We start from the raw sequence: 16,230 nt of genomic DNA, 5'->3' as shown, positions 1-16,230 counted from the left end.
CCTTCAATAATATTTCAGGTGAGAGAATCACATTCACCCAACACCACATCGACTTAGTGCTTTATGATTATTAATCTAGTCTAGGCTTGATTTTGCCATCAATGGAGCTTAGAAAAAGTGAAAAAATAGGATCTTTTCATGTGTTGAATAATTTATTGACATGTTCTATGTACAATAAAGAGATGGTTTAAATGAAGTGTCAGTCCATTTAACTCCTCCTAAATATGCAAAGACTGAGTAAAGCTTGAATCAAAGCATCAGATTAATCAGATTCGAAAGTGCTCATAAAGCTAGGAAACGTTAAATGTTAGTGCTCAGTAAAATAGATAAGGTTTGATTAGTATTTACCAGCGTTCTACACAAACAAGAGTGAAAAAAGAGTGACAGAGAGAGCGGGTGGTCTCTTCAGCTGAGGACGCAGGTCTTGGACTGAGTCGCCGCCGCTGAAGGAGGGAAAGACAGAAGGAAGGAGGAGGAACGGTGGGAAGGAAGGAAGGAAGGAAGGGAGAAAGGACAGAAACATATTAATGCATAAAACCAATCTCATTACTCTCCACAATGTCAGTGTGTGGGTTAGGGCGAAGGTGAGCGTTTATGAAACAGTGTTAGCAGGTCAGGGCGGGTTTGATCTGCCATTGCAAAAGTAAAAAGTACAAGTAGGTACCTTAATGATGCCTGCTTTTCAGTACCGGTGCCTTAACAGTATTTTTTCGATACCTATGTTATTTTAATTAAGTTAAAATACTGTGGATAAAAGGTATCGTTCAGGAGAAAGTCCAAAAACAGCAGCGTCACCTGTAACTTCAGTTTTTGAGCAGAATTTGGTTGTATTTTCATCCTAGCTTTTGTTGTTAAGATTTAAGATTTAGGTAAAGCCAAACTGGAACAAAAATGTGCCCGGTTCAGATTAACCTCCACATGAACACATCGTCTCCAGATTGGCTTTACCCTAATCGAAGAGCTTTGTGGAAAAAAAGCATCAAAATAACAACACAAACTAAAAGAATAAAATAAATAAAAGTGACCCAAAAAAAAAAGCCTCAAAAGATCAACAAAAAGGCAGCAAAAAAGTGACAAAAACTCAACAAGAAGTAAGAGGTTAAAGGGATATTTCAGGATTTTTGACATAGAGCCTCATGTCCTAGTTTTCCAGAGTGTTGCTGATTACTGGAGATATTTTTTTTTGTAATGCATGCAGTTCTTATATTTGATGAGTTTCGTGGCGCTAGGCTAGTGCAAGGCTAGTGCATTTCTATGGTATCAGCTAGCCTGCATTAAAAACAGTCTGACCCGCTCCACAGAGCACCTGAGGCAAATCACTTATAACACCAGACTAACCATATAAATGTCTGTGTCCATAGAATCATGTTTGGAATATAACCTCAGGTGCTCTGTGGAGCGGGTCAGACTGTTTTTAATGCAGGCTAGCTGATACCATAGAAATGCACTAGCCTTGCACTAGCCTAGCGCCACGAAACTCTTCAAATATAAGAACTGCATGAATTACAAAAAAAATATCTCCAGAAATCAGCAACACTCTGGATAACTAGGAAATGAGGCCCTGTGTCAAAAATCCTGAACTATCCCTTTAAAAGCTAAAGACCTCTGCGCGGCGTTACCTTGCTTGGCGGCGGCCGCGCTCTGAGCCGCCTCCTCTTTGGCTTTCTTCTCCTCTTCGATGGCGGCCAGCTTTGCCTCGTGCACCTCCTTCAGAGCGTTCCACTCCTTCCGGTTGTTCAGGAGCCGATCGAGCATCGGAGTGATCTCCACGTGGAAGCGGCTGAACTCCTGCAGGAGAACAGAGCAGCTTTAACCACTTCCATCGATAAATCAGAAGGAAAAGACCGTGATTACATATGGATTTATTTCATTTAAACTGAAAACATGAGGAGCAGATGTTGTGAAGCTTTTGTGAGTGAAGAGAAACATCCGTAAAGTTTAAATTGGAGACTTGCAGCAGCTGCTCTTGAGGTCAGACTTTAGTGTTGTACCTTCACAATGCCTGGTTTCTCACCTTGTAAACGAAAGCGCAGACAAAGTCGATGAAACCGCACTGCAGCTTGGGTAAGTCGGCTGACTTGTTTCTGTCCATCATGGGCTGGAAAAGGAAAAGTTACAGCAGGGTTACAGGTTATAATTATGCCACAACTATGAAATTCGCAATTATGACAATCCACTAAATCAAAAACACAGTATATTCCATCAAGACAATCCTAAGCAATTGTTTTTTTCATCAAATTGTCTCAACTTTATCAAATCTAAACAAAATGGGGATCAAAGTGAAAAAACACAGTCATTTTAACAGACAGGTTGTGATTCTATACTTTTTCCTGTATAAATATTAAAGTAAATGCTTTCTGGAAAATGCTCGTTGAGTTGAGAGCCTCTGACGAAGAGCTGGGAATACCCCTCTGCGCATCAATGTACTGTAGGTATTCCATCAAAAATCATCAGTTTCCTGCTAGAATAGTCATTAACTATTTTCTTGAAAGGCTTCATCAGCAACACTAAGGTTTCCAAATCCGATCGCGGACTACATGAAGACCACAGGGAGGAGTTCAGCGTGGCTCAGTCCCTCCCCTCTATTCCCAGCTACTCTTTCCTGTGGGTAAACATCTTTGTAGTTCTAAGTCTTTGTAGTTCTAAGTCCTAACGACCCAACTCACACCTGAGTTTCAGTCTGAACGGCCCTAATCTCAGCTGATTACCTGCCTATTGATCTGTCCTGGGCTGAGCACATTTTTTTTCCTGAGATGGGAAAGGCCAGCTGCATTCTGATTGGCCAGTCGCCGGCATTGGCAGCCAATGATAAGGAGCTCCAACCATGACGTCAACTCCTCAAAACAACAAGACCTTCAACTAATCCAAACTAACCTGATCCTAACATTAAAGCAGTACTAAGTAACTCTTGCCTCTAGAGGCCATAAGCGCAACTGCAGGTGTCGTAGCAAGTTGTGTTTTTTACTCATTAATTGTCCGTGAGAGTAAATACTACACTCACAGAAAAGACAAAGGGACAGAGGGATATTGTTCATCCAATTACACAATGGGAATATTTTTTTTCACTCAAACTTGGCTGTAAATACTGTTAAAGTGGTGCTAGCCCGCAGTGAGCTTTGCCCATTAGCCTGTTATCTTCTTCTTCGTGATTCTATAAGTGTGTATCAAGTTGCAATTGTGTTTTCCTGGGCAGAGACACCAAGGGGAGATGAAAGACCCCCCGATCATCCCATAAACACTTGCATTACCCCCAGAGGGACTACGGGAAGGATTTATTAAGGTCAACAAGTTACTTAGTACTGCTTTAAAGATCGGGAAGTTTTGCAAATGCTTTTCTTTAGCTGAAATTGTCACCTCTCTGTCCTCTCTGTTCCCTGCAGTGTTGATAAAGCCTCTTCTGTAGCTGTTTGTTTGGTTTCTCCAATGTAATGCTCAATGTATTTCTCTTCTTTGCATCGCATAGAGTAAATCACATTACTCTGTTTGTGGCTTGGGGTTTTAGACATTAACAATGTCTAGATCTTTTTTTGTTGTCAGAAGCCCCTTATGAGCGACAAACAGGCCCGCATTGAATCGTGAGGTCATCCTTCTGTGGACCCACCACCTGCAGGGGGAGCCATAAGGGGCTGGTGCCATGTGATCCCCGACCCGGTAATGGAAAAGTGGAAGAAAATGGATGGATGGATCTTTTAATTTTTTTCCCGGCGAGCTGCTTTTACGCAAAACAAACAGAGCTCCTTTTTTTTTCAAAGGCACTCGTGTAACTATGCAAGTTCACCCTGTAGAGTTAGTAAAATAAAATGATTTGAGTTTTGTCCTTATATTTCACTATATTGATCCAAACCTTGGGGAAGAAAATGACTCTAAAATGTGACTTCTCTCAGACTTAATTTCAATGGTAGTATACTGTGCAGCCGTGTCCTGGTTGTACTGTATTTATTTATTTATTTATTTATTTTTTTCTCTCAGTATGGAAAAGCGGTGGCCTGTTCCTTTAACTCACATTCTTTCACCAGGAAACAAATCAATTGCCTTTGCCTCACATTAAGGTATTTTTCACAATGTTTATGTCCATGATTTGGGACATTATAACTTTAACCTCTTAACTCCCACCTGAACCGAGAGGATCTTTTTCCTCACGTCATCAGATTTTTTTTCCATCATTTTTTTGATGGGTATTCAACTCATTTTTGTCATTTTATTGTCATTTTTTGTTACATTTTTGTCACATTTGTCATTTTTTTGTAATTTTTTGTCAATTTTTTATCACATTTTTGTTATTTATTTGTCACATTTTTTCACATTTTTGAATCTATTTTTGTCCATTTTTTGTCATATTTTTGTCATTTTTTTGTCATATTTTAATCATTTTTTAATCTTTTTTTGTCCATTTTTTGTCATTTTTTTGGTCATTTTTAAATCTTTTTTGTACATTTTTTGTCCATTTTTTGTTATTTTTTTGTCATATTTTTGTCATTTTTTAATCATTTTTTTGGTCATTTTTTCCCCACATTTTTGTCATTTTTTCATCACTTTTTTGTCAAAGCTTTCTCACTTTTTTGTCACATTTCCATCATTGTTTTCATCTCAGTTTTGTTGCTATTTTCCACAGCTTTTTTCCTGAAGCTTTTGGACTGGGGTAAAGCCAAACTGGAGAAAATGTGCTCGGTTCAGGTGGGAGTTAAGGGGTTAATATGTTACGTTTAAAGTCTGCGTTTAGAAACAAGATCAGGCCCTTTGTCTCTAAAATATTGTACTGTATTTAAACTGGAGGCCCTTTTCGCTCACGTGATATCACTACATCAAAACACGCCTGTAACTTTTGTATGCCCTTCCAAACTCGTGCAAATGTCTGGAATGCGTCTCTCCGCGAGTGGCTGACCCTGCCGTGAGCCTCACATTGCGAACGCTCGCGCTGCCTGTAATTGCCGCTCCAAATTGCCCACCTACAGTCACTCCGCGGCAGAGGGCTATTTTATTTCACGTCAAAATCGCGGCGAGTCACAGCGAGACGGCGGCGAAAATACCAGCCGCGGATAACGGATCAAAATGAAAAGTTATAGCTCCCTGACAGAGACACAATTAAAACCGGAGGGAGCGGGAGGAGAGTGTGTGGAGGAGGAGAGGGCACGGGGGAGTGACACTGACATAAAGAAAAGTGTGACCGTTTGAGACTGGAAATATATAGCATGATTTAGCTTTCCCTTTGAGGTTAACTGGATTGTTTTAGAGTTGAAAGGGGGCTTTGTCAGCAGCTTACAACAGCAGCAGCAGGCTGAATATGTTTTAGTAGAATAAATTAGATTTAGTAGAGAAGGGTTTACCTCATCTTCAGTCATACACCATGAAAAACATAGTATCACTATTAGCTGCTGGCCTGTGCAGCATTGACAAAGACGTGTTTGTTTCTTTATTAAGATCCCCATTAGCCATTGCCCTTGACAATGGCTAGTCTTCCTGGGGTCCAGATTATAAAATCACATTTTCATACAATGATCACCGATCACAACCACATGAAAATATAAATACACAATTACAACATATTACATTTGTTGCAGTGTGACAACAGAGTCTATTTTTAAAATGTTTATGTCTGCAATGTTAGAAATGTCTTTAGGCAGAGAGTTCCAGGATTTCATTCCTCTGAACGTAACATGATGGAAGAGTAAAATGACCATTTACTGCGTGTCTTGTGTTAAACTTATGTACGGAGCAACTGAATACAAGTACATCATACAAAACCTTAGGGGGTTTTAACACAAGAATCTTTTTAAAGAAGCAAAGAAGGGCAAAGTGCAGTCTATTCTTCACCAAAGTCCAGCCTAAAGTTTGGTGCAACCTTTGAATATTTGCATATTTTGAGCACCGTAGCGCGAGACGTTCTGCCTTATTTTGCACTAACTGTAGCTTCTGAATATCTCTTTCGGAGGCTCTGGACCAAACCATTGGGCAGTAATGTAAATGGGACAGAACAATGGTCTTGATCACTAGTGAAAGAACATTTTGGCTTAAATAATTTGAGCATCTTCTGATAACCGCTAATTCTCTTCCCATAACAGCAACAGTACGATCAATAGGCTTGGACCACTTAAGTCTGCAAGTGTGTCTGGGATCAGGGGTGATTTCTTCAAATTCCTGAAGGCGGTGATTGTTCCTTGCTGTAATGGACATTGGCATTGAAACTCTTTTGACCGCTTTAAGTCATTATTAAACACAGGCTTGTCATTCTTCGAGCGTACCTTACCTTCATCGTCCTATTTTTTTTCCTATCGCTATTTTCTGTCTTATTTTCGCCTTATTCTAAATATAGGAACCGGCTCCAAAAGCCAAACTGAATGTGCATCAGTTCACCTGTGCTGAACGCTACAGGCGAGGCCAAGCTGTCTCTGTGCTCTCAACTCACTGTCCTTTTTTGGATTGAGTATAGGTATCAGATTCATTCTGTTAAATCCCTCCTAGATCAGTGTAAACACAGCCTTAAGGGCCTTTCTCACCGGCCTGGAGTTACCGCTGGTCACGGAGATGTCTCAGAGACGTCCCCTGGAGATAAGGCGAGTCTCTAGGTAGTCTCGGTGAAAACAAACAGGTTAGATTTCAGTGGAGCCTCCACATGAAGACTTGAAGTCTCTTTGTGGTCTCAACATGGTCTACGCGGTCTCAAGTAGTTGTGTCGCAAACAGTATTTGTTGTCCTCAACCTGTGAGACATTTCTGTGACGTCCCTGCAATGTCTCTGAGACCTGTGGGACACCAAGGAGATCCCAAAGAGCCCGATGTTGTGTGTCAAAACACAGACTATAGGTAACATTTTGCGCTAAGGAGGAGCTCACTTTGGGATCTTGCCATTCCAGACTTCCAGAGCACATTTAAGGAGTACTTGGATGGAGACACTTTTTCCTCCAACCAGATCGACTCCGTGGTCGGGAGAGGGGCTGCGGGGGAGTCGGGGGTGAACATGTGCATTTGTTTTGTTTCGCATTCACGCCAAGCGGGACGATCTGCGCCAAAGTGGACGCTGTAGCTCTTTCTCTCTTGAGAAGGTTTTAAAGGTTTTAGTTTGACCTGTAAGAGCCTGTCAGGCTAAAGGAAGAACACAAGGCAGCGCAAAGTCAACAAGGAAACAGTGGTGCTCCATCAGAGCAGTCACCTCCTCTTCTGACGCCTTCTCCAAAGTGGCGAAGGCGCAAAGCACATAACTCCACCACTCGGAAAATAATTTGCTAGGAGCCTGTGACCAGCACAAGACCTGGCCCTCCTTACATGTTTGCAACATTGCCACAGCTGCTTGAGACCACGCAGACCTCTCGGAGACCATGTGGAGACTCCACTGAAATCGATCCTGTTCTCGCCTCTTTGCCAGGGGACAGATCTCTGAGACAATCAGCAACTCTAGTCTCCACCTTTGTATGAGTGCAATCAGTCCGAGCTGCAGAGACATTACGGAGACTTCCAGTCAAGGCAGTCTCCAGAACGTCACCGCAACTCTCTCCGGTGAGAGAGGCCCTTTAGTTGCAGAGAAAGCCAGATTATTTTTGTAAACGATTAAAAGCTTCCACAAACATTTAAAAATAAAGTTAATAAAAAACTTTGTTTTCAGACAGTTGTGTCTCTTGTTTTTTCTTTCCCTCTTCTCTCTCATCCAAAGACCTTTATGTCAGAGCTGAGTAGATTTAACTCAAACAAATTTGGAGTTTTCTGTCAATGTGTCTTTATTCCAGCAAGACGTACATAATTTATTGTCACAAATCTTATGTCTTGCTTTATGTGAAGCGCTTTGTCTCAATAGACCACATTGTGCAGATGAATTATAGATACTTTTGTTTTTACACAGTCTTTATAACTCAGTTCTTCCCCAAACAAAATGCATCTCTCTCTCCGTGTCCTTTCCAAAAGTAAGACTGGCCAACTTGTATTTCATGGACATATTTTCACCGCATCCATCTTTCCCAAATATGACAATTTCTGGCAATAAACTAAATATATCTGTTCGAACACACGCGGCCACACACAGTACATCATAATTATTTGTCACACTGTAGTTTTTTTGGTCTGGTCCCTGCTATACACTAAACAAACTGCATCCATCTGTTTTATTGTCACTTTCCTCCCTCTCTCTGCACTCTCCTCGCACTGCCCTTCCCAAAAGTCATGACGAATTGGCGCCCGGAGGAAAAGCCTGATCCAACATAATTCCCATGATTTCTGTCCTCCCTCTCAGCCCTCGTTCTTTCTCCTTCACAGGACTCTGACTCACTTTTAGAAGAAAAAAAAAACACAGTGTGATAAAGTTGCAGAAGTGGGGAGTGAAGCTTACGATCGGCTGCTGCTCCAGAACCGTCCTCTCCAGGTCTCCCTGCTCCCAGAACTCGGCGGCCACGGACAGCGCCACCTAGAGGGAGGGACGGGGGAAAGCAACAAGGAAAGAGTTTGTGATTTTGACATTTGTTCACTGCAGTTTGTCGTGGTAAAGGTTAGGGATGGGCGGATCGATACCAAGGTACCAAATGGCTACTTTTTAAGAATCGATATTGGGCAAAAAGTATCGATACTAATTTGCATATGTAAAAGGAAGCCTGGGCAGCAATTTTCAACCCAAAAGGATGATTTATTCCTTTGTTCTGAGCCAAAACAGTCACAACAGCAAAGGACTGAACTGAGCCAGGCATCTCATTCTGGTCTAGGTTCTGTTTAATTAACCAGTTAAAGTAATATCATTTTAATTGGCCAGTTAATTGTATGAAATAACCAGTTTTAGAAATGTATATTGATTGAAATACATTCACTCATATGAAATGACCAGTATCGGTATCGACAAAAATGACCCCAAAAGTATCGGTATCGTATCGATTCCAAAAAATGTGGTATCGCCCATCCCTAGTAAAGGTCCTACGTCTGAGAATGATGTCGACGTTATCTCGGAAGAAACAATGATGTAAACGAAAGGCCCCAGCGAAACGTCTCCACAAGTTTGCTGTTTGGTTTATAAAGTGTTAAACCTTCTTTAAAGCACAGACTCACAGTGACAGGACACTCTTCCCTCTCACCAACACTTCACTGCTTTTCCTTCTTGGTTGTCGTCTCCTCCGAACGACCATCGCCACAACGTTCATCTGCTTCAATCATCATCTCTGCTCGTTTGATAAAGTTTATGACTTTTTTAGTTACATTCATCAGCTGCTGATCCACAGTGAACATCAGTATTATCAGTATCATATTTTTTATCTTTCTCCACCTCTATTGTTGTCTTAGGTTTATGTTACGCTGAAGATAAGACGTGTCACATACGTGTTGGGGGTATATGTGTTACAAAAGTAAATAAGGAATATAACATATTACTTATACAAAATACGGGAATATATTAGTCATTACAATTCAAGTAATTTGAGTTACAAGAGCATTTAAATGTAAGAACGAAAAAATGCTCCCTCCAAATGAAATGCAGGACCAAATCAAGTTGGACACTGGTGTATAAGATCTGCAGTCGCTCAAAGTCCTCAAAACAAAATTTAAGACAATGAGGAAAGCAAAGAGCAATGAAATCTCTGTGGCATAATTATTATATTACATTTGTATTTTGCCAAGTAACTAGTTGTGTAACTCAGCTACATTTTTGAAACAGTAAAATGTAATACAAACATACTACATTTTTAGAGCTATAATCACTAATAAAGAATATATTACAAGTTTTTAAGTAACTTGCCCAACACTGGTTACATCACTCCATGAGACAAAAGAAAAGAAAGTAGATATTTTTCCTAATGAAAATGATGGAAAAGAAAAGGCCTATTCATACTCAACAAGCCGCAACAACAGTGACTTTAATCTGATTACTGGTCTGTGAAAAAGTAATGTGTTAGATTACTCGTTACTGAAAAAGGTAGTCAGATAAACTAACTCGTTACAAAGTACTACACTGGCATCACTGAAAAGTGATCAAATCTTCAGATGATTCCGAGTAACTTGTATAAGCCCAAGTGCTCCCAGTGTCCAGTGTCCACACTAGGGCTGAACGATGTGGACAGAACTTCATATCTCGATGTTTATGCTAAATATCTCGATATCGATACGATACGGGATCTGTGAAAACAAAGCGTTTTTCCGAAAAATAAAAACATCATAATACAAAAGAGTGCAGTCTTGAATGTTCATATAACGATACGATAACGCCCTAGTCCACACCAATTTCAAACTTGTTCGAGTAAATATAATGAGCAATGCTTAAAATAAAGCAAAATATAATTCCCTTTGAAAATATCTATTTGGTGTTAACCACTTCTTGGAAAAAGAAGCGTTAATATTGCAGTGAAAACAAGGATGAAGATGCAGCAAAAATTGGACAAAAGAGCGAGAAAAACGTGCCCGAAAAGCAACAATAACACAACAAAGAAGTGACAAAAATGTGTTGCGAAACCACATAGAAAAGCAACAACGATCAGTTTTGTAGGCCTTAGCTTTCAAATGAGGCAAATGGGTAAAGCCGAATTGGAGAAAATGCACTCTAAGGCGGAGGGTGAGAGGTTAACCTTCACTTTTTTATCTGAAATAGTTCCAATTAAAGCAGTTTGTATTTACATTGAACTGGTTATTTTCATATGACTGCACAGAGTTCCCCCCAAACTTTTATTATTATTCTCTGTGCTACTGTTCACTTCTTCTTCTCTTATATTTTATACATCCACAAGATTAAAGCATTTCTCCCCGAAACCAAACAGCGCTGCAGCCGATGAACAATACGAGGCTTTGTATTCGGGACCTTATTTTAGAAAGCCTTAGTCATCCGGCCGCAGTTTGGAGGAACAATTGCCATCGGGGCTATAGAAGCAGGCGGCGCGATACCGTGCACGAGTGGGAGGTCGGAGTGAGCGAAACATGAAGTATCGGCCATAAAAACGTCTCCGAGTTGCGCAAAGAATGGGCTAAATTTAGCTTTTGTGGCCCCATAACGCTGGGGAAAATGTCTGTCTATCACGGATACAAATCTGGCTTTCTTTCCGAGGCGGTAATGGCGGGTTCTGACACTTTTTATCAAGTTGAAATTATAGAGCGGAGCAATAACAAAGGGCTATTCAAGCTCAGAGATGTTTTATACCCAGCTAAATTAAATCTGCAGATCTTTTTCCCCCCCGAATAGCATTACCATCAAACTCGAAATTGGTCAGGACAATGGGGAGCAACTGGCACGCCGGAATAATGTCTTTTTTTTTCTTATTGTGGAGAGGAGTCTGGTATTTTAGGAGTTCTGTGCGAATGTCGGATGGCGCCCGAAAAATGGAAAGCTCCCAAAATGTTGAATGTCATGCTATTGGATGGATTTAAAAGCTATTAAAGCAGTATTAAGTAACGTGTTTACCTTAATAAATCCTTTCCGTAGTCCCTGTGGGGGTAATACAAGTGTTTATGGGATGATTGGAGGGTCTTTCATCTCCCCCCGGTGTCTCTGGCCAGAAAACCATGCTTGCAACCGGACCGGAGCCACCAATACACACAATAGAATCACGAAGAAGAAGCTAACAGGCTAACGAGCAAAGCTAGCCACGGGCTAACGTCACTTTAAGCAGTATCTACAGCCAAGTTTGAGTGAAAGAAATTATTTCCATTGTATAATTGGATGTGCAATATCCCTCTCTCCCTTCGCCTTTCCTGTCAGCGTAGTATTTACTCTCACGGACAATTAATACGTTAAAAAATCGTAACTTGCTACGACACCTGCAGTTGCGCTTATGGCCTCTAGGGGCAAGAGTTACTTAGTACTGCTTTAAGAGACAAACCCTGTGCACAAGCCACTCTCCAGTGTCCGGAATGATTCACTAATGATTCGAAATGTTGACCGAGCATGTTTTCTCCAGCTCGACTTTACCCGAATCTAAAAGCGTCTTGAAAAAAGCAACAGAAAAAAAGAAGTAAATGAGGATGAAAAGGCGGCAAAAAAGTGATGAAAAATAACAAAACAGGAACATTTCTCAAACCAGTTGGCGTCATTCATTCATTTAGATAATGTGTATGACGTGGCTTAGAAAGAAGGGGTGGACTCATAGATATTATATAAGAAAGCAGGGGTAGGCAACGTCAGGCCCGGGGGCCAAAACCGGCCCTCCATCATCAAACTCTGGCCCTTGAGATGATTTTGAGAAATATTATGACCCAAATCAGAGATCAAATGCCTGTTAAAGTACTCTAGAAATGTTAAAAATACTGTTGATTCCTTAAAATGTCTTAGCAGAGCACCCTTTTAGACTATAATCCTAAAAGAATACTCTAAGAAATGATTTAAATCTACTTGAATTAAGAGATTAAATCTAAAGATTGAGTGGATTTGGTCCGGCCTTAGAGCAGATAAAACCTATTCTTGCCAATGGAACAAGCTCGAGTTTTTTCTTTATTCAGATTATTTTGTATATTTTCAAGTGAAAAATAAATATATTTTTTTACAGTAAAAGTTAATTTGTTTGATTTCCAGTGGGATTTCTATTTGTTCCATTGGCATTGGTGTTTTTATCTGATCTTAGATTAGTTCAATCCGACTCAAATTTGACATAAAAAAAACAACCTTCATTCAAGATATTTTAAGTAATTTATCTATTTTACGATGGACATTTTTCCAGATATGATGTACAACACTGGCATATGTAGAAAGTGATGCTTTACTTCAAATGTTTCAATTGGAGGGTCGGGCCCTTGAAGAAAACCGGCCCTCCACTGAGCAAACTTGCCTACCTCTGTAATAAAGGCTCGACGTCTTAAGGCGGAGTCATTTCCGGCAAAACTGGAGGCCATCTTGCCATAGGGAAGCTCTTATCTCGCTGAAATCTTGACGGATTTACAGTTTGGTTAACGTGGCTATAATTCTGAATACTGGAACATGTTGATTATGTTTATGTTCATATGTTTGCAGTTTGAAATCGGTAGAAAACTGAGCAAGTTATGGTTATTTGACAAGTACATGCACCATAAAACACAATGTTACGAGTGGGCGAACTCCCTGTGGCAAGATGGCCGCCGTGTGTGGACGTGGCCCTCCACTGGCCAGCAGCGCGTACGAGATCTAGCCTTTAGTAAAGCTATGGGTGGACTGAGGTGTGACTGCAACAAGCACTTGTTACTTCTTCCCCTTTTCTCTCCTCACCTTCACATTAACATCACATCACATGATCAAGGCCTGGTGGTCCATGGAAGGTCAAATATGAGAACCACTTGTCCAAAATCATGCACAATTGCCTTAATCCTCCATAGGAACTGCTGATTAAATCTAGCTCAAGATCTGGAGTTGGTTGGGCCAAAAGCAGAGAACAAGTTTTGTCATGACGGGACAAGAACAGAGTTTATACAGGAAAAACTTAATGCTCTTTAAAGCCCAAATACTACTTTATAATGCGGCAAATGCAGGAAAAATCTGTGCATATTTCATTTCTTAAGATCTGCAAATATATCATCAAACAGAGGAAAGAGAATTGGACAAAACTGGTCATTTTAGCCAAAATGACTACTGGATATGCCCCGCGGACTTTGACCTTAACCTTCCAACCTCTGTGTTTTAATCTTTCAACAGTCCACAACATCTGTCATCATTAAGTAACAATTTCAAGAATTGTCAGTCTTACAAGCCATTGTGCCAATAAGAAATACTTTTCTTCGTTTTATAGAACAAAAACTGACCCTAGGCAGACGCTAGACTTGTATAAGGAAGTTTAAATGTATTTGAATCGCCTTTAGCTTTGATTACACAACACCCTAAAGCTTCTGCAATGTAACATAATACACCTCTGTCCAATTTTGCATTCATTTTTGGGAACGTAATGTTGGCGACCGAGAGTGGCAGCGACTTTATTTTTAGCCACACAGTGCAGTGGTTCCCAAAGTGGGGGTCGCTAGATGATTTTGAGACAACATTTTTTCCATTTCTGACACTAAATTTCATATATGGATTGAAAACACCAGATTTCTGCAGCATCTGAACGTTTTTTTGGATTCACATACCAACACATACGAACAGCTCTGTTGGTTAATTCCATGTTCCAGATGCAGCATGTATTCCACACATCGTCTTTGGCTCTGAGTCCCAGTTACTCATGAGCCTCTGGGGGCTGCGTGTGTGGGAGGAGTCTGACTCACTGAAGCGATCGAAGGTGAAAGACGAGCTCGAAATAAAACGACTGTAAAACCCCTCACTGCGGGATTATCTAATTGGCACAAGCTGCAATGCTTTTTGAATGTTTCGTTTTGCCCACAAGGGTTCCTATAGGACCGTTGACGAGTTAATATTCGATTTTCTCTGGTGTGAAGTAAGAAACTATTTAAATTATCTATTGTTTCTGGAGAGGGAGTGGGGTTAAAATTGGTGCAATCATTCGTTCATAAGTAGAAATTTCAACTTCTGGCAAGTGGACTTTTCTATAGGTTGAATAAAGTCCGGACTTTTTCTCCATGACATTATCGTTAGTAGGTTAGAAAGAGCTCCTTCTTCACAACTTTCGGTGCAAACATGACATCTGTTCAGACGCTCAGGGGGTGCGTTTGTTTTCTCTGAAGGGGCAGCGCGGCGTGGACACGTCCAGCGCTTCCTTTTTTATTTATTTCTCTCTTTCTTTCATTCTCTCTTACAACAGAAATAAAGAAATAACGGTTTTACAAATCAAATCAGGCCGTAAGACACTACATTACAGACGTTGGGCATTTCCTGTTTGACACTGATGTAAAAAACGTCAGTGTCACAAGTCAGTGCTTTTAATAATAATAATGCATTGGTTTTATATCGCGCTTTCTGCACTATTCGTTCACTCCACTCTACTATTGTAGCCACAGCTGCCCTGGGGTAGACTGATGGAAGCGAGGCAACCAGTCTGTGCCATCGGCCCCTCCGACCACCACCACCACTCACTCACTACATTCCAGTGTTAATTTCGTCGACTAAAATATTTAGTCTTGATTTTAGTCAAAGTGATATTTTTGACGACTAAAATTGGACTAAAACTAAATTAAAAGATTTTCATGTGACTAAAACTATGACTAAAATGTCCAGATATTTTAGTCGACTAAAATAAGACTAAATAAAAATGAAAAACAAGGACTAAATTCATCCAAACTTCTATTGACCGTCTGAAAGAGCCTCATATCATTTAAATTCACTGCCAAAGGATCAGCTCTGAGCTTTGTTCATGTGGAGCAGAAACATGAAGCAGAGGAACAATTGACAAATTGACATGCAATTTTCCTCGACTAAAACTAGACTAAAATTGAATAGTTTTTTTTGACAAAATCTCGACTAAAATTAAATTACATTTTAGTCAAAACACTAAGACTAAAACTAAAATAAAATATGTTGTCAAAATTAACACTGCTACATTTGCTAGGCTTCCTGGTGTTTCCCAAACAGTCTCCCATCCAAGTCCTGCCAGGCCCTTCCTGCTTAGCTTCCAAGGTCTGACGGGACCGGGCAGAGCAAAGGCAGTCTGGCCACAGGAGAGGGCGGAGCAGGATTCAGGAGGATTGCTGAGAACTGCATGAATGAAGCCCCAAAACCACTGGGGGTGTTTTTGATCAGGAAATAGCAAAACAACATGGAGAAAAGCTCCAAAAAGTTGATTTTGCATGATATAGGACCTCTACAGCTTTAACTTTGACAGCCCTTGGTAAACTTAAAGAGGGGGTATTATACTTTTTTTCAATCACACAGCACCAGTCTATATCACACTACAATGATGACCAAACCTTCTGTTGGTCTGTAAATGCAGTAAATTAGAAAAACTGCCTTGTATAAAATGTCTCTCTCAAAATGGCTGTAGTGAATGTCTTGAAATAGGCCTCTGTCTCTTTAAGAACCTTTGACCCTTTCCGACAAGCCCCCTCCACACGCTGTCTGTGGCATCAGTGGGGAGGGGGCTCTGCTGAGGAGCAGTGGTTGGTTACTCGGCTGGTGACGAAAGCTCGGAGGCGTCTCCAGGAGGTGGGGGCGTTCCTAGGAGGACTCAGGCAAACCTATCCCTAAAATGGCCGCCATCAGAGTTTTTACAGATTACTCAAAAATACGGGAATGTACCAAGGCAACACTTCAGCCATGTTTTTAATGAGGGAATGACAGAATAACATGATGTAAAGCTTGAAAAAGTCGATTTTGCATAATACCCCCCTTTAAACTCACTTACTAAACTTGAATCCACACAAACACACGAAAATCCATCTTGCACTGCCCCCATTGATATGTTTAAATCCAAACGAAGTGTGGTTTGGACTAAAT

The 16,230-nt window shown here is 40.6% G+C and overlaps 1 protein-coding gene across 1 annotated transcript in view; it reads right to left on the bottom strand.

Moving 5' to 3' along the window:
* Positions 1-330: 330 nt before the first annotated feature.
* pde6a (phosphodiesterase 6A, cGMP-specific, rod, alpha) overlaps positions 331-16,230 on the bottom strand; it is a 75,545-nt gene continuing 59,645 nt past the window's right edge. Inside the window, exons 21-24 of the mRNA XM_079556231.1 lie at positions 8,314-8,388; positions 2,015-2,098; positions 1,620-1,788; positions 331-443 (exon numbers count right to left, since the gene is read on the bottom strand). Coding sequence (XP_079412357.1) covers positions 406-443; positions 1,620-1,788; positions 2,015-2,098; positions 8,314-8,388 — 366 coding nt within the window. The 3' untranslated portion in view covers positions 331-405. The remainder of the gene's footprint in view (positions 444-1,619; positions 1,789-2,014; positions 2,099-8,313; positions 8,389-16,230) is intronic.

The sequence above is a fragment of the Gobius niger genome, assembly GCF_951799975.1.
Source record: "Gobius niger genome assembly, chromosome: 5".
Classification (NCBI taxonomy): Eukaryota; Metazoa; Chordata; class Actinopteri; order Gobiiformes; family Gobiidae; genus Gobius; species Gobius niger.
The sequence above is the reverse complement of the archived record's forward strand: the minus strand, read 5'-3'. Positions and strand labels throughout refer to the sequence as shown.